Raw genomic sequence first — 22290 nt, 5'->3', positions numbered from 1 at the left:
TTTAATTAAAGTAGAAGGTAAGCAGTTTCCATTTGTGATCCCATCAGTTTGTGGGACTCTTTGCATGATTTTATCTACCCCTTGATGCTGAAAGCAAATGAAGCCTGCAAGTGATAGATTGTTGTCTATCCCCTTTGTGCATTGTTCAAGCTTGAGTGTACAGCACACCAACAATTCCACACAAGAAGACAGATATGTAAATCTTTATTGGACAAGCCTTTTCTCTTTAGCTGGTATAGATTTCCATATTGTGAAAGACTTCAAAGATGTAATTATTTGGCAATAAGATCTTGACTTGGCTATGTTTGGAAAATGCAATATTCCATAGCCATCAGCCAAATACTAATTGCATAGAGGTGAAAACCGTATATTTTAAGCATCACAGGCACTTCAACTATTTTAGGGAATCTAAAATAACAAAAGATAACCATATGAACACATTATTGATCGTATAACCATTAAAAACACAATTCAACGAACACACTCAAAAAATGACATGAAGTACCATTTCCAGCGCACCTCTCACAAGCAACAGGATCTCCCTACAAAAAATTAAACGTGGCAACATAAAATAATGATATAAACACAGCTTAAAGCACTTGCGTACACTTGCTTTACCTAGTGACAGATTGAATTTTTACTCTAAAGATTGAATATAATAATGTGCAGTGTGAGCTAAATTTATGCCAGAAATGAGGAAGAAGAATGTAATCAAGTTCAAAATTTATTGGAAATAGGGCTTCATCTGTTGTTGTGGTTAACATTTTAGCAATGTTATTGTGGATTGGGTAGTACTCAAACGAAACTAAAATCTAGTTTATTGCATCGTCTATTCTGGTCAAGCACGTCGTACCCAACATAATCCACCTTTTATTTCTTCCCTGGAGCTAAAATTATTACTTCGCAACAAAATTCTAAAAGAACTTTTAGAGAATTTCTCTTACACTATCGTGGATAGAAGTTTCAGTCTTTCTTAACCAGTACTATTCAAATTAACAAGACTACAATTATCACAACAGGTCAATTTCTACGAAAGGAAGTATTAGTACACTCAAAATAATATTGCATCGTCTATTCTGGTCAAGCACGTCGTACCCAACATAATCCACCTTTTATTTCTTCCCTGGAGCTAAAATTATTACTTCGCAACAAAATTCTAAAAGAACTTTTAGAGAATTTCTCTTACACTATCGTGGATAGAAGTTTCAGTCTTTCTTAACCAGTACTATTCAAATTAACAAGACTACAATTATCACAACAGGTCAATTTCTACGAAAGGAAGTATTAGTACACTCAAAATAAGCAGAGCCCAGAACATGATTCATATTCCTAAGGTTATGCAAGAATTGGGTCACCTTGAGACCAAGAAAAAGGGAGAGAGCAATGGCACCCAACACACTGACAGTAACCAAGAAAGTCTGAGTGTCAACAGCGGGCAATTCAGAGCCTGTGAATAGCAAAATTGGACTCTTTGCGCTAATGGGCTGAATAAATCCTTGCAACAAAAGTTTGGAAGAAAGACAAATGGAGGTGGCCGACGGGATCTCTGCACTTATAGATACAGGAAGAGTGCAGTGAGAATGAAACGAATAAGAGAGAAAAGAACGAACAATAGTAGAAGAAGATGAGTGAAAAAGTCGTGGTAGTGGTGTTGCTGCCATGGAGATATTGAAACGAGTGGAGCTCTGGCCTTTTGTGTGGGCTGCAGTGAGTATTTTCCTTTCCCATTTTTTTTTATCAACTATAATAAAAATTCGGGGAAAACTCCTAAATTTACAAATTATTTATAAATAATTTTTTTTAATCATGCGTTGTGATGTACCCACGGACATTATTTTCTCATTCAATATTAATTTCTATCTATTTATAAATTAAAATCGTTATAAATTCTTCTCTATGAAACTCATTTTTCTTTAAGGCCTTTTGAAGCCACATTTTCCAGGAAAAATAGATCTTGCAATAATGATTTTTTTTAGCGAATGTATAGTTAAAAAATAAGAAAAATTTTCAATTTACATGTAAAATTATTTTAAAGACAGATGTGGGGTTAAAAATGAGTTTTAGGTAAAATAGAGCTCAAATGTTAGCTTCATTTTCAACTACAGGTTATCTTAATAAAATAATTTTTTTCAACTTTTTAATTATATATAATTCAGAAAATCACTTTTACTAAAATCATTTTTCTCTTAATAAAATATTTTTAAAATATACACATAAAATGGACCCTTAATTTAGAGAATAAGCCTTGATTCTATTATTTTCAAAATACACTTTTCTCTATTTTTTTTTTAATCACGCAATTTTCAATAAAATATTATTATACTCAAACCCAAAAATTTTCCTTATTTTCTAACCACGCATTCTCTATTAATCTATTATTTCAAAATGTATTTTTACAATAAAATGAGACTCAAAGAGCCAATAGTGTTATAACACCGGCTTAGATGACGTCATGTGATAAACTTAATGAAAGGTGTAATTAAAGCCCTATTTGGCTCCCTTTTTTTCAAATTAAGTGAATGTTTGATATTGATTTTTCTCCCCAAAAAATCAGTTTTTTTATTGTTATTTCACTAATTCAGCCATTATTTTTTTATTTCTTCTCTTACATATATGGTCCACTTTTCTTTCTAAAGATCAAAAATTCAATTCTCAAAATCACTACTGAATAAACCCTAAAATGGGTGGAATGATATTTTTTGAAAAATAAATGGTTAAAAAAGAAGAAAAAATTTCGATTTACGTGCAATATTATTTTTATGAAATATTGTGTGATTGAAAATAATAGAGAAAAATGAAATTTAATTTAATGTAGACCAAACGGGGATTAAGTAAATCATTGATGTTACGTTAATGCCACCTACCAATATTTTAACACCAATAATATAATATATATTAAGTTCTTGTTTGGTTTCAATTTTAAGTCAATTAAAATCAATTTTTTGACCGTTATTTCAGTGTTTTAATCGTCATTCTTGAATTCTTATCTCACGGGTAGGATCCACTTTATCTCTAACGGTCAAAAAATTAATTCTTAAAATTCCTACCAAACAAGCACTAAATAAATATCACATAACGTGATAATCATTTTTTGGACAATTTTAACCCTTTTACAGTTCAATTATTTCAATAATACCTCACTTTCGTTTTTCAATATGTAATAAATACTATAAAATTTCGTGTTATTAATTCTCAATTAATTAATATTAATATTAATCTAGACTCAATGAATCTTATTTTACATGAATTTAGAGTTATTATAGATGAATTTATTTCTATTCGTATATCTATGAATTTTAAAGGGTGTTTAAATTCACGTGTTAGCAGTTAATTCTTATGTACCAAATGAATATTGACTTAATGAATCTTGATCTCTATGAATTTAGAGTTATTAATGATGAATTTATTTCTAGTTATGTATCTAAAAATTTTAACGGGTGTTTAAATTCAATATATCGAATGCAGTATAAAAAGGTTACTAATTTTTTTGCATTTCATCATCACAAAAAAATTGAATCATAGAAGTTGAGTTTTGAGAGTATAATTTTTTCTCTTAAATTTTTATCCCAAAATTTATTTATTTAATTCATTTGAAACTTATCAAATCCTCAAAACAAATTATTCGCCCATTGAAATGGGATCAAGAAAATAACTTAGATTTGACCAAATGAGAGTAAATAGATTTTTTGAAAATAATTTTGTGAAAAATGATATTTTTGAAGAATATATGATTAAAAATAGGATAAAGTTTTGAGTTCACATAAGATTATTTTATTGAAAAAATGTGTAATTAAAAATAAATTTGAAAAAAAACGAATTTTAAGCATCCCTACTAAATCGGAGCATCATTAAGTATTTCTTCCTAGAGCAGACAGTACGTAAGTTAACGATTTGGACACAGAAATCCAGTTATTACAAAAAAAAAAATGTGTTTTTTTTTTAATGACCATAATCTCATGCCCAGTCGTTCTCTTATGTCTCTTATGTAGCCCATCTTAACCCATGATCTTTTCCTTAAGGGAAATTGAAGTTGAATTTTGGTACTAATTGGACGAGTTAAGAGAAAGGTCATATGAGTTCGAATTTTGGAGATTTGATATAAATTCGTGAAGAATATAATGAGCTCAAACTCTGAATAGTACATAAGTTAACAACTTGAACATGAGGCATCCCTCTCAAAAAAGCCGAGAAGAACCAAATTTAAGTATCTACTGTTTTCTAGCATGTAAGCTAGATTGACACACTCAAGTTGGTTATTGGTCAGAATTTAATGTAAGTAAATTATTTATTTTATACTGAACATTGTTGTCAATAATTAAAATTTATAAAAGGAAAATTACTTAGAAACATACCTTTAAAAACTAGTTTTCAAAAAATAAGGAGAGTTAATTTTCATTTCATAAATCTAGCAATAAATAGAAATTATTAAATTAATTAATACATGATTATAATAGAAAACGTTTTATATATCCACCCCGCCGAACACAACCACCCACTCAATTCAATATTTTTCTCTCCTCTAGTTTTATGTTATAATCCTATTGCCAAATTTCCTCTTGAATAAATTCTCCTCTTGCTCTAATCTTTCACTTGGAGTAGCAAAAGCTAATAGAATCAGTGGCGGACGCAGATATTTGAAATTAGTAGGGCACGATCAAAATTATTAAAAAGTTACTAAAAAATTATGTATACTAAATGAACACGTACAGGTGATCATTAACATAGATTCACAAATCTCATATTTATAATAAATATTAATTCTCAAAGAATTCCAAATAATTTCACATAAATAATGAATAACAATTTTTAGAGAATTTTCAAATTAAATATCGCAAATGACAAAATAATCTTAAGTCTCACTCTCTCAGTTGTTCAGTTATTGCTGTAACTTCATTCTAATAAAAAAGTCCAACTACCATTAATGCCCAAATCTGATTTTTGGTTCTAAAAATTTAAAAAAAAATAAAATCTGGAAAGTTGGTGGGTCACTTGACCCACCAGGACCATGCATAGGTCCGCCAATGAATAGAATCTCATAGAAAAAATGGCAGGTGATTGAGAAAGAGCATTGAAGAGGTAAAATCGAAGGCTAAGCTTAATCGAACCACTGGGAAGTGCTCTCCGATCATTCTACACTTTTGGACGTCACGGTGAAAGGACTCCAAGCACATGGACCAAGTTTTCTCTCATCTCTCCACTGATTTCCCCCTAGCCCACTTTCTCGAGATTTATACTTACCTTTATTCTATCTCTCTTTCCGAAACACACACAAAAATAGTTTTATGATAGCATCATTATTATTATTATTATTGTTATTTTCAATGTTGATCTTATTTTTGTTATAATTGGTGAATATATTATATCTCTTTCCTTTGCTTGTTTCATTTTTTTTTTTTTGAATTTAATATGAGGAATTTAAACATTATTAGGCAATAAAGTAAGAAAAGTCGATGGAGAAGACAAAGAGAAGGGACGGCTGATCATTGATATAAATGTTTATAAGCAATGGATTTCAAGAAATGTGCGAGGCGACGTTGCCATGGAGCGACGGTTGATTGTTGATATGTTGGCGGAGAAGACAAAGAAAAGGGAACAGATTGTGTAGTTGTTTTGAAATTCTATTTTGTGGATTTTTATTTGGGTTCGGCAAAATGGAGGGGAGTGTTACTATGTAAACGATGCACGCATCTTTTTCACTTGTAACTGTTGGATGGGAAATGGTTCAACTCTTTGTGATTAGAATCTGACGCTGAGAATAAAAGTTATGATTAGGGACATGTAAACTTTCACCTACAACTGTTGCTTTTACAAATTTTGGTCAGAGAGTCATAGTTAACACGTAAAACATTACAAGTAGTCAAAGTTAAAAAAAAAAAAAAAAAATTGGTCACATGAAGTCATTATTCACATATTAGATCACAAAATAGTGTTAATATAGACATAGTCACAACTAATGCATTACAAGTCACAAATATTTACAACAAAATTAGACGTGGTAACAGTTAGTCACAAACAACAAAAAATTGCCATAAAGAGTCACAGTTAACACATAAAAAGGTCACAAATAATCACAATTAACATTAATTTGGTCACACAATTAATTTGATAATTTGTGACCATGAAATAAATTGTGGTTTAAATTTTTTTGATTTGTTGATCAACTAATTCGTGATTTAAAAATAAGTAGTGATAAACTAGTTTGAAAAATAATTTAGAAATAAGTTGTGATCTATAAAATTTGTGATGGTGACTAAGAAATAAGTTATGACCAATCAATTTGATAAATTGTGACCGATAAATAAGTCGCAACGTATAAAATTTTTGACTTTGACGTTCTATATTTTTTACTAGTACGTAACTGTGACCATAAACTATATGATGTTGTGATGTTAATTTATTTATTTATCTATTTAATTAATTTGATAAATTATGAATGAGAAATAACTTATGATCTACTAACTGTGTGTTTTATGTTGATATAGTCAGGTTTTGTTTAACCATGACTATTTGTGATCGGGTATGTGTGAATCGTTATGGTGTGTGACTATATCTGTGTAAGACGTTATTGTTTGTGATCAAACTTGTGTTATTGTGACAATTTGTGACTAGCTTTGTATTCATTATGACTATTTGTGATCATGTTTGTCCTAACTGTGACTGTATATAACCAAATCCGTGTTAACAATAACATGCGTAATCAAAGACATCTATCAACGATTAAGGTTTGTAACATAACATGCTTACATTTAAAAATTCGTGACAATTTATATGTTAACTATGAACCCCTATGATTAAATATGTGTTAATTGTAATTTTCTATGATCAAGTCTGTGTTAACTGTGACCTATTCTGCCTAATTTGTCTTTATTGTAACTGTAGATGACTAGACTACATTCTTTATAACTTACTTCCAAGCCTCCATCATTTCTTATATACTTGGTGCTAAAACGACATTATTTGAGAGGTTCACTATACTGTCAAATAAAAAGTCACTTCTATCATTCATCTAAAATATTATATATAAACGGTGTGAGCACAAGCTCCATTCCAATTCCCTGGTAACAAACATGAATAAAAAAGACAAACCAAAATTCTACTATGCTTTGGCTAGAATTTTTGTACTGTAAGAATTATCGTGCAACCACCTACACCAACAAACCAATCACCTCACCAGCATCGCCACCACCGCATAGCATTGATAAACCTCGACACCACAGCTAACATGATGAAAAGAAAACAAAGGTAAATAAGAAATAAACCCAAATTTCCCCATATGAACTAATCGAGTGTTTCACATAACTACTGAAAACTTTTCAAAACATTGTTCCGACATTAGATCCATCACGAAAAGGTCTACCCAAAATCTCCCAAAATGGTACCCAAATCGAAAATCCATGCTATTTTCGCGAACACCGGTGCCGCAACAGAGCTGCAGCAGTACAAAGCGGCCACCATGGTCAGCGGCGTGAGCGCCACGCAACTGCATCCCTCACGCTACCATAGTAATGTTATCACCGCAATTGTTCCCCTCCTTTTAGATGGTTGTGAGAGAGAGAGGGGGAAGGCGTTGTGATAGAGTGTGAGAAAGAAGTGAAATTTTGTTTAGGATTTGAGGGTGTGGATGGAACGGGTAAATGGATTAATTTAATTTTATTATATTATTTATTAATTTTTAAAATTTGATTTAACACTTGAATTTAGAAATATTTTAGCAAGTTTGTTAGATTTTTTAGGCCATGTTTGATAGGCATGAATTCCATGAAAAATGAAATTTGATTTCTACCCTAAACCAAAAATGGATGTTTGATAGGTTTTTTTCTAAGAAATTCATTTTCCCACTTTGATGCCACCTAAGCCATTTTCCACCAAATTGAGGAAAATTGGTGAGAATTCATTTTCTAGGCTGCAAGCCTCCTTATTATTATTATTTTTTTTATGAAAATAAATTTTATTCCTAATTGTAAAATTTTTTTCTCTTTAATCGACAATTTTTATGTAAAACAAAGTCAAACGAACATTAAAATATAGATGATTTTCTTGATTTTATTTTTTTGATTTTGTTTTTGACAATGGAAACAAATTACATACTCAATGCCAATAAATTATATTCTTTTAATCGACAAATTTCATATAAAATAAAATCAATCGAATACAAAAAAATACTTTTATTTTAACATTTTCATGTCAAAAATTATACCAGTTAAACACAATAATTGATAATTCTCAGTAAAACAATTTTTAGGCAATTTAATTCCCTAAAATTCATTTTTTTCAATCTAAATTTTATCTTTACAATCAAACGGATCCTGTAATTGTTATAGTACAGTAGTTGTGTAATTTTCCCTTTATAAAAATTCAACAAATTTGCATTGCGGGCCATACGGACTTAATCGAACCCAACTGCAACACGGTAACAGACCAAATCAGCAATTCCAATAAAGACCAAACTCCAAATTTGAAGCCCTAGTCCCCGGAGTATAACCTCTCCCCAAAACTTAAATAGAAAATTAGGAATTAGGATTAGGGTTTAGATCTTCGAATATTCCTCTCACTATACGTAAATTTATCTAATCCACCTTACTGTAATTCTAGGAAAAATGCATTAAAGATTGAGATGGGCAAGGAAGAGGTGGTGGTGAAAGAATCAAGAGCAGAAGAAGTTTCGTCTTCCGAGGAAGAAGAAGGAATGGTGAAAACTCCAATCAAAGAAGCGAGTACTGACGACGATGAAGAGGCAAGTGTAGACCTCAGTTTGAAAATCGTTCAAAGAGCCATGCTACGAGCATGTAATGGAGATCCCCAAAAAGACGGGGTTTCCGACATTGTTACGAATTTAAAGGACAAGAAAAAGAAAAAGGAAAAAAAGGAGAAGAAAAAGAAGAGCAAGGAAACGGAAGCCCCTCCAGAAGATGCTGTAAGTATTGAGTTATGATTGATTTAGCAGGATAAACAAAATCTGTTTTTCGAAAAATTAGATTTTTAACTTGGTGATTTAATTGGCGAGTTATCAGCTAATAGACAGAAGAAATTGATTAATGCATTAATGAGTAATTTATTTCAATTTATAATTTATGGGTTTCTACTTTTTATTCAGGATTCAGGTGAATTAGATGCGGGTTTCAAAAACTTTTGCGGCGAATTGTTCCTGGTAGTTTGAATCATAGTGTTTTATATGCTACTGCATTGCTTTTTCCCTAACAATGATTAGCTGATTTTATTTTTATTTTTTGAATGTTTATGGGATAGCAGTAGAATGGAATGCACAGTTCAACGTTTAACTTAAGCAATATGTTAATTATATACATGGGATCAAAATAAATTTTCCATTTATTAATGATAAAGCAACTTCACATTTACTTATTCCTGGAGAAGTTTCTTGAATGGGAACATACTTCTTTGTTCATAATATTCCATTGTCAATATGTGTTTTCATTATTATGTTTCTTTTCTTTCCTATTGAATTATATAATGCTTTAAAATTGCAAACTTTTTTATTTTATTTTATTTAGCAGGTGCTCTGAGCTATTATCTTTTCTCATGGTTCTTTCACTCTCTTTGACTGTTTTAGGAGGAAAATGCAAAGGATGAAGAGAAGTCTGAGACTTACAAAGCTACTGAGATTGCTTATAAAGCAGTTGAAGTGAATCCTGTTGAGATGCCAGATAATGCTGTCCTCAGGAAGCTTCTCGTGAGTTGAAGTGATTTGTTTAAAAGTGTTGTTTTTAAGATATCCAAACATTCCATTCAAAAAGGCTTAGTTCGGTGTATCTGTTTATTATGCATTGTCGTGACCTCAGCGGGGGCCTAGGTACTTTGATCCTCCGGACAGTTGGGGAACATGCTATAATTGTGGTGAAGAGGGTCATACCATTGTCAACTGTACTTCAGCAAAGCGCAAGAAGCCTTGCTTTGTTTGTGGGAGTTTAGAACATAATGCCAAGCAATGTTCCAAGGTGTGTGGCCAGATGATTTATTAGCTGACAGATTTTACAGATTTGCTTTCTGTCACTTAACGATTCTTCTTACAACTTATTTTAAATTCCAACACACTGTAATTTACTTTATCTGGAGTGACATAAATTTAAAGTGCATATGCTTTTCTTGTGCTGGTTCGTATGGGCAAAAAGGATATCTAAATTTTGTATAGATATTTGGTTCAAAGTAATATATCTGTACTAGAATGCTTGCTAGGTGGTAGTGGTTTTCTCATCCACCCCCATTTTTATTGAATAAAATTGAAATATCTTGGCATCATGTAAAGGTAAAACTTTGAGAAGGGAGCAAGCATGTAACTGGTATGCACGTCAGGAAGACTGATTTCTTCGTGTTTACCGCTCTTCACATCTAATCCTCTGACTCCAGGGGCTATGTGGAATGTGGGGAAGACTTTCACATTTTTTTATTGTCTGTAGACGATTGTGTTTTTTATCTATAAATATTGCCTGCAGATGATATCCTTATCGTGTAGTGCCTGAAAAATCTGTTGACACATGATAGCTTTATATATTAGATGCTATTTCCGAAAATGAAACATTTAGTTACTTATGAAAGCTGCTGTCTGGACACAGATGCCCAAAATCAACAGAGAGGTGTAGATGTGAAGTCTCTTTTACCGGATAATTTTGAAACTGTCAATAGTGGTTTTCAATGTGGCAGAGTTTTCCCAAACTAAAACCCGTTTGACAAATGATTGAGAGGACATTTCCAAAAGTTCTGCGAACATGGTGCAGGGAAATTCATTACATTGTATTTGCAGCAGACTGATGGAAGATGTCCATATAATTCTGCCAAGCACTTTACTATTTTTTTTGAAATAGTCTTATTGTACGTATACACCCATTGATACCACTGTTCATGTGCGAACTCATTTATAAATGATCTTGTAAAGGATTAAACAGTATTTACAGAGCATGAATATCTTATGCTTTTGATTTGGTCTAGTTCGCTGGTATTTTATTTTTTCTATCGTACAAGGCTTCCTCTAGATTTTAATTATTGTGTTCTGTCTTGTTTACTTAAACAGGGACAAGATTGCTTCATCTGCAAACAACAGGGTCATCGTGCAAAAGATTGCCCTGAGAAAAGCAGAGTGGAGCCACGAAGTTCTAAGATATGTTTAAAATGTGGAGAGTCTGGACATGATATGTTTGCATGCAGGAACGACTATTCTCATGATGACCTCAAGGTTCATGACTCTTCTGTTTGTGTTTGTATCAGTCGTGTTTTTTTTTAATGGTCTCAAGTATATGACATGTTGCTGAATGCATATGGGTCTGCTCCTTGATTTGATTGTACTAGCATATAATGATTAATTTTTAGCATTCCCGTTGATCCTTGCAGGAAATGCAGTGTTACATTTGCCAAAAGTTTGGTCATCTGTGTTGTGTAAACTATACTGATCCCACACCAAGAGAGCTCTCCTGTTATCGATGTGGTCTCTTGGGCCATACTGGTTTGGTGAGTCTACAAGATGTTATTGGTTTTGTTAGCAAGTTCATCAAATTATTTGGAAGACAAAATGTTTAGGACCAATTTAATGTTGTATACAATGTTTTAAACAGTTAATCATTTACTGTAGTGTCCTCGTAGAATTAGTTGTATGCTGAAACTGTTGTAAACTTTTATGTTCTTGTTTGATATGTTCTGTCAGTAGCCAGTCACTAAAATATCAAGTCATGCATTTCTACCACTTTCTGTACGTTGTCAGTTTAGAGTAGGATCTCAAGACATCTTCCCCTATTTTCTTGTGGACAATTCACGATCTCTTCAATCAGCTGTGGTAGTCTTCTTAATGACTTGAGTTCTTTTGAGGGGAGGATTGTAGCTGGGGGCTGGGTGATTGGTTTGAGAATTGGCTAAAAGATGCTTCAAATAATCATGTTTAGCTTCATTCCTTGGTTCGAGCTGAGTAGTTATCCTCCTCGTTGATATGCATATCGTTACATTGGGCATGTTGAACATGTTCCACTTATTCATACGAGATGGTATCTTTGCATGAGTGGACAATGTTTGTCGTTTGATGTACCAAGTCAGAATCTCAACAAGTGGGAGGACTACTACGAGTTTAACAACGCACTGAACTCAAGGAAGCAGTATATTTGCAATATTAGCGTTTTGCTATTTGATTTGGGAGGTTTCTTGCATCTTTTTTGGCTTGATCAATTACTATTTTTTCTTATTTATGCAGGCTTGTACAGGGTCCCGTGGGGATACAACTACTGGATCAAGTAATTCCTGCTACAGGTGTGGGGAAGTGGGGCATTCTGCTCGTGAATGCACCTTCAAGGTTCCACATTGTGCATTTCATGATCCTTGGCTCTTAATTGTGTCTTTTTAATTCACAAACTCTGAACTACATCTGTATTCGTATCTCTGACCGAGAACCTTATCTTTATTTATTCACTCGTAGGCTGTCAAGAGAAATCGTGAATTATCAACCCCCAAGCAGAAACCTTCCAAGAAAAATAAAGATCACAAGGAACATAATTCCGCGCCTCTTGATCTTGGCAAGAGTTATAAAAGAACTCAATATGGAGGATACACATCAGCTTCAAGAGCAAAACACAGAGGTGGTTGGATCACTGAAGATCCTGGAGATTATCATAGCAATAGATTTGAAGACAATAATTGGAGATCTCCTGCAACACCAAGTAGCAAAAGAGCAAAAAAATTTAATTCAACTGGTGATAGTGCTTCAAGTTCTCATTCTTCAAAAAAGCCCCGTAAGCTTCATTTTAGTAATTCAGCCTCAAATGGGTCAGCCAAGTTTTATCAGCAGCCGAGGTTTTCTGGCTCACGTTTTGGCAACAACAGTTATGATGGGACGAGAAGAGATTATGGTTGGTGATGGGTAAGTGTGTTTTCCTTATGCTGGTTGTCTAGGCATTTGCTGCGTCTGGACATATATCTGGAGAAGACTATGCAACTATTCTTTGCCTTCTGGGAGATCATATCCTATGGATTCTTTAGGTGGCTAAATAGAAAGTCAAAACGTCAAACTCGGCCTGTGCTTCAATTGGATATCAAGGAAATTTCTCAACTTAAATATAAACCTAACTCAACATTGGCCTTATATTCTTCCCTCAATTATTTTCCCGTGTTTTATTGTATAATATTTCTCCCTGCAATGAGCCTTTTTTTTTCCCGCCAACACGGCTGTAACTGTAATGTCGTTTTAACAGATTTCTATAATATTTATTCAACTTTTTCCCATATTCCTGCCTCCTTGGATATTAATATCCATTTTTATAATTTATATTTCATTGTGAAGCATTCCACATTTCCACTATATTGGCTTATAAGTAGCCATGAATAAAATGAATTAGCAAAAGTTTGTCATTTTGATTGGCATGATGAAACTTGTAAATTGATTTAGACGATTGAGTATTTTAAGGATCTGAATAGTAGATAATTCAGTAATTTGAACTCGAAGAATCTTGCTTTGGTGCTTGTTTGGTAGGTTCTTATTTTTGTTTCCGTTTCTTGTAGAAGAATTCTGTCTAACGGTTGATATAGCTCGACAAAGAACTTTCAGAAAATTATTCGGAAATGTTTGAAAGTAGTTTCTAGTTTTAGAAATAACTTTTGGATTTTTCGGAAGTTTGACAGGAACCTTAATGTAAGGACAAGAAAGAGGTGGAACAATTCTTTGCCACATAATAGAGATAGCAAAACAGCAAAGAAATACGCTAGTCTCTTTTATTTTCATCTCCGTTTCCTCTACTCTAGTCCATGGCATTCAAATTCAATATTTCCTCCATCCCCAATTATGCATATTCAAGGCCAATTCCAAACAACTCATCAGCATGCAGCCATAGGAGCCAGTTTGTGGTAACAAAGTGTGAATCGAATGAAGAGGCAAAATTGACTACAAACAAAGGCTCGAAACTTGAAATTGGGTCTCCCATTATTGTAACTGAGGCTCCCCAAATGCTCAAAACTGCAGCCTCTGTTCCTTGTCTACGCATTAATGCTGGCTTGGTTAAACCAGGCGACGTAGGAAGGTATAATCAATTTACGTGTTTATATACATTAGTTGTGAAAAAAATGGATCATTCGTACATCTTTTTAAGTGCTTTTTCTATAATTTATCTTACCAAACGAGCTATACATGCGTATTCCTAAGAATTGTGTGGAATTATTTTGAGCTTTGAATTTCATCATCATCATCATCATCATCATCATTATTTATTATTTATTTTTTAGCAGGATTGTCTCAAGAAAACCTAAGGATGTGTGGGCAGTTCGTCTTAGCATTGGTACTTACCTCATTGATGGAAAATATTTCAAGAGAGTATCCACCTTGAAGATGCTTAGTATTTTGATCGGTATACATGAATATTATAACATTTTATTATAGCATGGAGAAAGCATAACACATTCTCACTTCAACAATTTAAGGTCATTATTCGATTGCATTTTGAAGCATTCATATAGTGGCCGAAAGAAATACATCTTGGAGATCGATTTAGTGAAAGTTTGGCATACAACCCCCCCCCCCTCTCCCCCGGCCCTCCCATGTCATAATGCTCCTCTTCGCCTTTAATAGGCACATTGATATTCAATTTCTATTTATTACAAAGTGGAAGAGATTATTAACGTGTCAAAATACATATTGATTTTGAAATCACTAAAATGGAAATTCTGAAAAAGAAAAAGGGAAAATGAAAATATAAGAAGTGGGTAAAATAGAACACAACTGAGTATATAGGAGTTAAATGTTTTATTAATCACTAAACTTGTACCTCTGTCACACTTTACTCACTGGACTTCAAAATACTTCTGAGTGGTCACTGAAATTTAACATGATGAGTAAGTGATGAAGTGCAACATATTAAATTTTAGTAACAACTCGAAAGCATTTTTAAAGATTTCACAACGTCCTAACCCGTTTGAATGTGTTAAAAAAATGTATTTTAGAAATTTTTATTTTGAGAAATAAATAATTTAAAAGCAAGTCGAAGTTAATTAAAACACAAAGAAAGATATCGTTACTCTTTGAAACTAAAGACTAAAGAAGTCTCCTTTTGGGTGCCAACATTATCTATTCATACACAAAAAAGGAAAAAAGTTGAATCGAAATTATTGACAATAAGATTTCAAGAATGAACATTATTGAGAATTCATGAAAGCAATTATTGAGAATCTCACCACTTATCATAATATAGCAATCAAGTAAGTGAGATTCCATAAATTTACAGAAAATCAAGAAACTAAATTTTGGAAATCTTAAAATATTTTCAAAAATTATAGGGGATTTCATTTTGAATTATACGTTTTCTACGTATAAATACTCGCTAAAGCAAGCTACAATTATATTACATACAAAAATGGATATCTACAAATTTATTGTTCTTTTCGTTCTCATCAGTGTCCCCCCCGTAGCGTTCGCCCAAGAACCAGGTAAGCAAGCGGGTTGCACCAATTTTCTTGACTTTTAAAAATGATAACATTTGTATTTGTATATTGATATAATTGTGATTTGGCTTTGGCTTTGGCTCTGACTCAGGCTCTATTCAAGGAAAATCATGTTGTTGGTGGCACTTAATTGAATTGAATATAGAGTACACAACTTACTTTGTATATTGTTCGATAATCTTTCGTTAGTCAGAAGATTTCAAATTTGTTTTCTGATGATTTATTTTTATTCTGTTTATTTTATAAATTATACAAATTACCACATTGATGTCAAATAACACACACAGTGTTACATAGCATTAATTTAGATTTTAGCATAAGTAGCACTACTCATCCTCATTCTTTTAAAAAAATAGCATACACATCCCTACCCTTTTTTTTGCCGCAATTCATCCTCGACCTTTGGAAACTATTGAAAAACGTCATTGTTCGTGGATTCAATAAAAATGCATGTTGAAGTAATTTTTTTTTTAAAGATTATTTTTAACTAGGATTGGACAAAAGGATAGAACCAATCTAAACGTGATATTTTATCTTTTCTGGTTCAATGTTCGAACTGATTTCCATAATCATGAAGCAATTATTGACAATCTCACTAGTTATAATAATCTAGTGAATGAAATTCCATAACTTCTCAAGATCAAAAACAAAATTTTGGCTATATTACAGATTATGACAGCAAGGAATATGCAATTTTCATAAATTATCGCAATATATGCAATTTCCCATATATGAAAATATTCATTGTGTAACACTTATATAACCACGAAAGGGTGAACACATCACTATACTAACAAGTATATTCGTTGTTAATTAAATACGAAAATGGTTATGAACAAAATTCTAGTTCTTTTTGTCCTCATATGTGTTCCCCTTGTAGCCTTCGCTCAAGTGTTCCAACACCCAGTTAAGAGGGTCAGGGTCGCACCAACATTTTGTTTTTTTCTTAATTTCCCTCAATAATTTTAAAAAATGATAATAATTGTATTTTTGATTTGACAGAACTCTGTTTCGGGCAGTGCACGGGGCGAGGAGGTAATCATAAGTGCAAGCTGGAATGTCTAAAAATGCAGTTGGGGCATTGGGGTTACTGTAATGAACCAGTTCCAAGATCTATAGGAAAATGTTGTTGTGCAAGACAGCCCCCTCCGGCTTAGGCTCCATTAAAGGAAAATCATGTTGTTAGGGGCACCTAATTCAATTGAAAATAGTACACAAATTACTTGCTTTTGTTAGTGGAAAGATATCAAATATGTTTTTTGATGATTTGTTTGTATTTTGTTGTTGGGTATTGATGTCACGGACTAGGCTCTCTAGTTAATATTGCACATGAACGAATTATGGGAGTGTTTACAAGAGAAATCGATGATGATTTCTTTGTTGAAGCTAAAGAGTTTTGAAATAGAATCGACAAGATAAATGTGCCAATTATGGAACATGGATACAAAGTTGAAAAAACAATGCTATTCAGCCTTAATATGTGTGATAATGATGTCATTGTCATATTATTCATAATGTGGTAGTGATCTCGCCACTACATAGATTGGTGCTTAGCTGAATAAAATTGTTCATGACGGAAATAGATCAATTTTCTGTTGCAATGGATCTCAATACTACCTAAATTAGTGCTAAGCACCACTTGTACTAAATAGCATTACTATAGTATGACTTGTAGCTTTTATATAAGACATTATGCATACTTATTAAAATAAAAAATCCTAATCCATAAGACCATAAAACAAAGAAAAGACTAAACACAATTGAACTTAAGATACAATAATTGTCAAATTTGTTTTGTTGTTAACACAAGTTTTTAACCAGTTGCCCAAAACAATCTTTAGATTTTCACATTTGGTGAGGCTACATGAACTAGAAAATGCCGTTAAATGCTTTCTGTAGGATAGTAACAGAGTTTCATCTCATGAACAATAAATGAAATTACTATTTGACAATCTTTTCATGTCAAAAATTATACCAATTAAACACAATAATTGATAATTCTCAGTAAAACAATTTTTAGGCAATTTAATTCCCTAAAATTCATTTTTTTTAATCTAAATTTTATCTTTACAATCAAACGGATCCTGTAATTGTTATAGTACAGTAGTTGTGTAATTTTCCCTTTATAAAAATTCAACAAATTTGCATTGCGGGCCATACGGACTTAATCGAACCCAACTGCAACACGGTAACAGACCAAATCAGCAATTCCAATAAAGACCAAACTCCAAATTTGAAGCCCTAGTCCCCGGAGTATAACCTCTCCCCAAAACTTAAATAGAAAATTAGGAATCAGGATTAGGGTTTAGATCTTCGAATATTCCTCCCACTATACGTAAATTTATCTAATCCACCTTACTGTAATTCTAGGAAAAATGCATTAAAGATTGCGATGGGCAAGGAAGAGGTGGTGGTGAAAGAATCAAGAGCAGAAGAAGTTTCGTCTTCCGAGGAAGAAGAAGGAATGGTGAAAACTCCAATCAAAGAAGCGAGTACTGACGACGATGAAGAGGCAAATGTAGACCTCAGTTTGAAAATCGTTCAAAGAGCCATGCTACGAGCATGTAATGGAGATCCCCAAAAAGACGGGGTTTCCGACATTGTTACGAATTTAAAGGACAAGAAAAAGAAAAAGGAAAAAAAGGAGAAGAAAAAGAAGAGCAAGGAAACGGAAGCCCCTCCAGAAGATGCTGTAAGTATTGAGTTATGATTGATTTAGCAGGATAAACAAAATCTGTTTTTCGAAAAATTAGATTTTTAACTTGGTGATTTAATTGGCGAGTTATCAGCTAATAGACAGAAGAAATTGATTAATGCATTAATGAGTAATTTATTTCAATTTATAATTTATGGGTTTCTACTTTTTATTCAGGATTCAGGTGAATTAGATGCGGGTTTCAAAAACTTTTGCGGCGAATTGTTCCTGGTAGTTTGAATCATAGTGTTTTATATGCTACTGCATTGCTTTTTCCCTAACAATGATTAGCTGATTTTATTTTTATTTTTTGAATGTTTATGGGATAGCAGTAGAATGGAATGCACAGTTCAACGTTTAACTTAAGCAATATGTTAATTATATACATGGGATCAAAATAAATTTTCCATTTATTAATGATAAAGCAACTTCACATTTACTTATTCCTGGAGAAGTTTCTTGAATGGGAACATACTTCTTTGTTCATAATATTCCATTGTCAATATGTGTTTTCATTATTATGTTTCTTTTCTTTCCTATTGAATTATATAATGCTTTAAAATTGCAAACTTTTTTATTTTATTTTATTTAGCAGGTGCTCTGAGCTATTATCTTTTCTCATGGTTCTTTCACTCTCTTTGACTGTTTTAGGAGGAAAATGCAAAGGATGAGGAGAAGTCTGAGACTTACAAAGCTACTGAGATTGCTTATAAAGCAGTTGAAGTGAATCCTGTTGAGATGCCAGATAATGCTGTCCTCAGGAAGCTTCTCGTGAGTTGAAGTGATTTGTTTAAAAGTGTTGTTTTTAAGATATCCAAACATTCCATTCAAAAAGGCTTAGTTCGGTGTATCTGTTTATTATGCATTGTCGTGACCTCAGCGGGGGCCTAGGTACTTTGATCCTCAGGACAGTTGGGGAACATGCTATAATTGTGGTGAAGAGGGTCATACCATTGTCAACTGTACTTCAGCAAAGCGCAAGAAGCCTTGCTTTGTTTGTGGGAGTTTAGAACATAATGCCAAGCAATGTTCCAAGGTGTGTGGCCAGATGATTTATTAGCTGACAGATTTTACAGATTTGCTTTCTGTCACTTAATGATTCTTCTTACAACTTATTTTAAATTCCAACACACTGTAATTTACTTTATCTGGAGTGACATAAATTTAAAATGCATATGCTTTTCTTGTGCTGGTTCGTATGGGCAAAAAGGATATCTAAATTTTGTATAGATATTTGGTTCAAAGTAATATATCTGTACTAGAATGCTTGCTAGGTGGTAGTGGTTTTCTCATCCACCCCCATTTTTATTGAATAAAATTGAAATATCTTGGCATCATGTAAAGGTAAAACTTTGAGAAGGGAGCAAGCATGTAACTGGTATGCACGTCAGGAAGACTGATTTCTTCGTGTTTACCGCTCTTCACATCTAATCCTCTGACTCCAGGGGCTATGTGGAATGTGGGGAAGACTTTCACATTTTTTTATTGTCTGTAGACGATTGTGTTTTTTATCTATAAATATTGCCTGCAGATGATATCCTTATCGTGTAGTGCCTGAAAAATCTGTTGACACATGATAGCTTTATATATTAGATGCTATTTCCGAAAATGAAACATTTAGTTACTTATGAAAGCTGCTGTCTGGACACAGATGCCCAAAATCAACAGAGAGGTGTAGATGTGAAGTCTCTTTTACCGGATAATTTTGAAACTGTCAATAGTGGTTTTCAATGTGGCAGAGTTTTCCCAAACTAAAACCCGTTTGACAAATGATTGAGAGGACATTTCCAAAAGTTCTGCGAACATGGTGCAGGGAAATTCATTACATTGTATTTGCAGCAGACTGATGGAAGATGTCCATATAATTCTGCCAAGCACTTTACTATTTTTTTTGAAATAGTCTTATTGTACGTATACACCCATTGATACCACTGTTCATGTGCGAACTCATTTATAAATGATCTTGTAAAGGATTAAACAGTATTTACAGAGCATGAATATCTTATGCTTTTGATTTGGTCTAGTTCGCTGGTATTTTATTTTTTCTATCGTACAAGGCTTCCTCTAGATTTTAATTATTGTGTTCTGTCTTGTTTACTTAAACAGGGACAAGATTGCTTCATCTGCAAACAACAGGGTCATCGTGCAAAAGATTGCCCTGAGAAAAGCAGAGTGGAGCCACGAAGTTCTAAGATATGTTTAAAATGTGGAGAGTCTGGACATGATATGTTTGCATGCAGGAACGACTATTCTCATGATGACCTCAAGGTTCATGACTCTTCTGTTTGTGTTTGTATTAGTCGTGTTTTTTTTTAATGGTCTCAAGTATATGACATGTTGCTGAATGCATATGGGTCTGCTCCTTGATTTGATTGTACTAGCATATAATGATTAATTTTTAGCATTCCCGTTGATCCTTGCAGGAAATGCAGTGTTACATTTGCCAAAAGTTTGGTCATCTGTGTTGTGTAAACTATACTGATCCCACACCAAGAGAGCTCTCCTGTTATCGATGTGGTCTCTTGGGCCATACTGGTTTGGTGAGTCTACAAGATGTTATTGGTTTTGTTAGCAAGTTCATCAAATTATTTGGAAGACAAAATGTTTAGGACCAATTTAATGTTGTATACAATGTTTTAAACAGTTAATCATTTACTGTAGTGTCCTCGTAGAATTAGTTGTATGCTGAAACTGTTGTAAACTTTTATGTTCTTGTTTGATATGTTCTGTCAGTAGCCAGTCACTAAAATATCAAGTCATGCATTTCTACCACTTTCTGTACGTTGTCAGTTTAGAGTAGGATCTCAAGACATCTTCCCCTATTTTCTTGTGGACAATTCACGATCTCTTCAATCAGCTGTGGTAGTCTTCTTAATGACTTGAGTTCTTTTGAGGGGAGGATTGTAGCTGGGGGCTGGGTGATTGGTTTGAGAATTGGCTAAAAGATGCTTCAAATAATCATGTTTAGCTTCATTCCTTGGTTCGAGCTGAGTAGTTATCCTCCTCGTTGATATGCATATCGTTACATTGGGCATGTTGAACATTTTCCACTTATTCATACGAGATGGTATCTTTGCATGAGTGGACAATGTTTGTCGTTTGATGTACCAAGTCAGAATCTCAACAAGTGGGAGGACTACTACGAGTTTAACAACGCACTGAACTCAAGGAAGCATTATATTTGCAATATTAGCGTTTTGCTATTTGATTTGGGAGGTTTCTTGCATCTTTTTTGGCTTGATCAATTACTATTTTTTCTTATTTATGCAGGCTTGTACAGGGTCCCGTGGGGATACAACTACTGGATCAAGTAATTCCTGCTACAGGTGTGGGGAAGTGGGGCATTTTGCTCGTGAATGCACCTTCAAGGTTCCACATTGTGCATTTCATGATCCTTGGCTCTTAATTGTGTCTTTTTAATTCACAAACTCTGAACTACATCTGTATTCGTATCTCTGACCGAGAACCTTATCTTTATTTATTCACTCGTAGGCTGTCAAGAGAAATCGTGAATTATCAACCCCCAAGCAGAAACCTTCCAAGAAAAATAAAGATCACAAGGAACATAATTCCGCGCCTCTTGATCTTGGCAAGAGTTATAAAAGAACTCAATATGGAGGATACACATCAGCTTCAAGAGCAAAACACAGAGGTGGTTGGATCACTGAAGATCCTGGAGATTATCATAGCAATAGATTTGAAGACAATAATTGGAGATCTCCTGCAACACCAAGTAGCAAAAGAGCAAAAAAATTTAATTCAACTGGTGATAGTGCTTCAAGTTCTCATTCTTCAAAAAAGCCCCGTAAGCTTCATTTTAGTAATTCAGCCTCAAATGGGTCAGCCAAGTTTTATCAGCAGCCGAGGTTTTCTGGCTCACGTTTTGGCAACAACAGTTATGATGGGACGAGAAGAGATTATGGTTGGTGATGGGTAAGTGTGTTTTCCTTATGCTGGTTGCCTAGGCATTTGCTGCGTCTGGACATCTATCTGGAGAAGACTATGCAACTATTCTTTGCCTTCTGGGAGATCATATCCTATGGATTCTTTAGGTGGCTAAATAGAAAGTCAAAACGTCAAACTCGGCCTGTGCTTCAATTGGATATCAAGGAAATTTCTCAACTTAAATATAAACCTAACTCAACATTGGCCTTATATTCTTCCCTCAATTATTTTCC

At 33.4% G+C, this 22290-nt stretch overlaps 5 protein-coding genes across 10 annotated transcripts in view; 3 read left to right on the top strand and 2 right to left on the bottom strand.

The window, feature by feature from the left end:
• Positions 1-6: 6 nt before the first annotated feature.
• Positions 7-1726, bottom strand: LOC111388774. The gene is made up of 2 exons (XM_023013575.1): positions 1356-1726; positions 7-542 (listed from the first exon to the last, which is right to left on the bottom strand). The coding sequence occupies exons 1-2, from the start codon at positions 1659-1661 to the stop codon at positions 459-461; spliced, it is 390 nt and encodes a 129-aa protein (XP_022869343.1). The 5' UTR covers positions 1662-1726; the 3' UTR covers positions 7-458.
• Positions 1727-8429: 6703 nt separating this feature from the next.
• Positions 8430-13214, top strand: LOC111388749 (zinc finger CCHC domain-containing protein 7-like). 4 transcript variants are annotated; one of them, XM_023013539.1, is made up of 8 exons: positions 8430-8914; positions 9095-9148; positions 9569-9688; positions 9798-9953; positions 11024-11185; positions 11341-11457; positions 12188-12296; positions 12410-12568. In XM_023013539.1, exons 1-8 carry the CDS (start codon positions 8615-8617, stop codon positions 12427-12429), a joined length of 1038 nt encoding a protein of 345 aa, XP_022869307.1. In that variant the 5' UTR covers positions 8430-8614; the 3' UTR covers positions 12430-12568. The 4 variants fall into 4 exon arrangements, with proteins under 4 accessions (XP_022869307.1, XP_022869305.1, XP_022869304.1 ...); XM_023013537.1 differs by having other exon boundaries at positions 8431-8914; positions 12188-12243; positions 12410-13214; XM_023013536.1 differs by having other exon boundaries at positions 8434-8914; positions 12188-12286; positions 12410-13214.
• A 363-nt stretch (positions 13215-13577) lies between these two features.
• LOC111388742 lies at positions 13578-16574 on the top strand. The gene is made up of 3 exons (XM_023013529.1): positions 13578-14003; positions 14209-14327; positions 16420-16574. The coding sequence occupies exons 1-3, from the start codon at positions 13732-13734 to the stop codon at positions 16572-16574; spliced, it is 546 nt and encodes a 181-aa protein (XP_022869297.1). The 5' UTR covers positions 13578-13731.
• A 599-nt stretch (positions 16575-17173) lies between these two features.
• Positions 17174-22290, bottom strand: part of LOC111388762 (beta-glucosidase BoGH3B-like) — a 14213-nt gene continuing 9096 nt past the window's right edge. Inside the window, exon 12 of the mRNA XM_023013558.1 lies at positions 17174-17354. The gene's annotated coding sequence lies outside the window, so the exon portion shown is untranslated. The remainder of the gene's footprint in view (positions 17355-22290) is intronic.
• Positions 17619-22284, top strand: LOC111388763 (cold shock domain-containing protein 3-like). 3 transcript variants are annotated; one of them, XM_023013562.1, is made up of 8 exons: positions 17619-18109; positions 18290-18343; positions 18764-18883; positions 18993-19148; positions 20219-20380; positions 20536-20652; positions 21383-21491; positions 21605-21763. In XM_023013562.1, the coding sequence occupies exons 1-8, from the start codon at positions 17810-17812 to the stop codon at positions 21622-21624; spliced, it is 1038 nt and encodes a 345-aa protein (XP_022869330.1). In that variant the 5' UTR covers positions 17619-17809; the 3' UTR covers positions 21625-21763. The 3 variants fall into 3 exon arrangements, with proteins under 3 accessions (XP_022869330.1, XP_022869327.1, XP_022869329.1); XM_023013559.1 differs by having other exon boundaries at positions 17624-18109; positions 21383-21481; positions 21605-22284; XM_023013561.1 differs by lacking the exon at positions 18290-18343 and having other exon boundaries at positions 17625-18109; positions 21383-21481; positions 21605-22284.

This window comes from Olea europaea, unplaced genomic scaffold (genome assembly GCF_002742605.1).
Source record: "Olea europaea var. sylvestris unplaced genomic scaffold, O_europaea_v1 scaffold528, whole genome shotgun sequence".
NCBI lineage: Eukaryota > Viridiplantae > Streptophyta > Magnoliopsida > Lamiales > Oleaceae > Olea > Olea europaea.
This window is presented reverse-complemented; position numbering and strand designations above follow the sequence as displayed.

Excerpts from the sequence above, each read along its gene's own strand:
- LOC111388749 (XM_023013536.1), top strand. The coding sequence starts at position 8,615 with ATGGGCAAGGAAGAGGTGGTGGTGAAAGAATCAAGAGCAGAAGAAGTT. Across the intron at positions 9,954-11,023 it reads ATGCCAAGCAATGTTCCAAG|GGACAAGATTGCTTCATCTG; the intron begins GTGTGTGGCCAG and ends TTACTTAAACAG. Across the intron at positions 11,186-11,340 it reads ATTCTCATGATGACCTCAAG|GAAATGCAGTGTTACATTTG; the intron begins GTTCATGACTCT and ends TGATCCTTGCAG.
- LOC111388742 (XM_023013529.1), top strand. The coding sequence starts at position 13,732 with ATGGCATTCAAATTCAATATTTCCTCCATCCCCAATTATGCATATTCA. Across the intron at positions 14,004-14,208 it reads AAACCAGGCGACGTAGGAAG|GATTGTCTCAAGAAAACCTA; the intron begins GTATAATCAATT and ends ATTTTTTAGCAG. Across the intron at positions 14,328-16,419 it reads GATGCTTAGTATTTTGATCG|AACTCTGTTTCGGGCAGTGC; the intron begins GTATACATGAAT and ends TTGATTTGACAG.
- LOC111388774 (XM_023013575.1), bottom strand. The coding sequence starts at position 1,661 with ATGGCAGCAACACCACTACCACGACTTTTTCACTCATCTTCTTCTACT. Across the intron at positions 543-1,355 it reads CCCTTTTTCTTGGTCTCAAG|GGAGATCCTGTTGCTTGTGA; the intron begins GTGACCCAATTC and ends AATTTTTTGTAG.
- LOC111388763 (XM_023013559.1), top strand. The coding sequence starts at position 17,810 with ATGGGCAAGGAAGAGGTGGTGGTGAAAGAATCAAGAGCAGAAGAAGTT. Across the intron at positions 18,344-18,763 it reads TTTGCGGCGAATTGTTCCTG|GAGGAAAATGCAAAGGATGA; the intron begins GTAGTTTGAATC and ends TGACTGTTTTAG. Across the intron at positions 20,381-20,535 it reads ATTCTCATGATGACCTCAAG|GAAATGCAGTGTTACATTTG; the intron begins GTTCATGACTCT and ends TGATCCTTGCAG.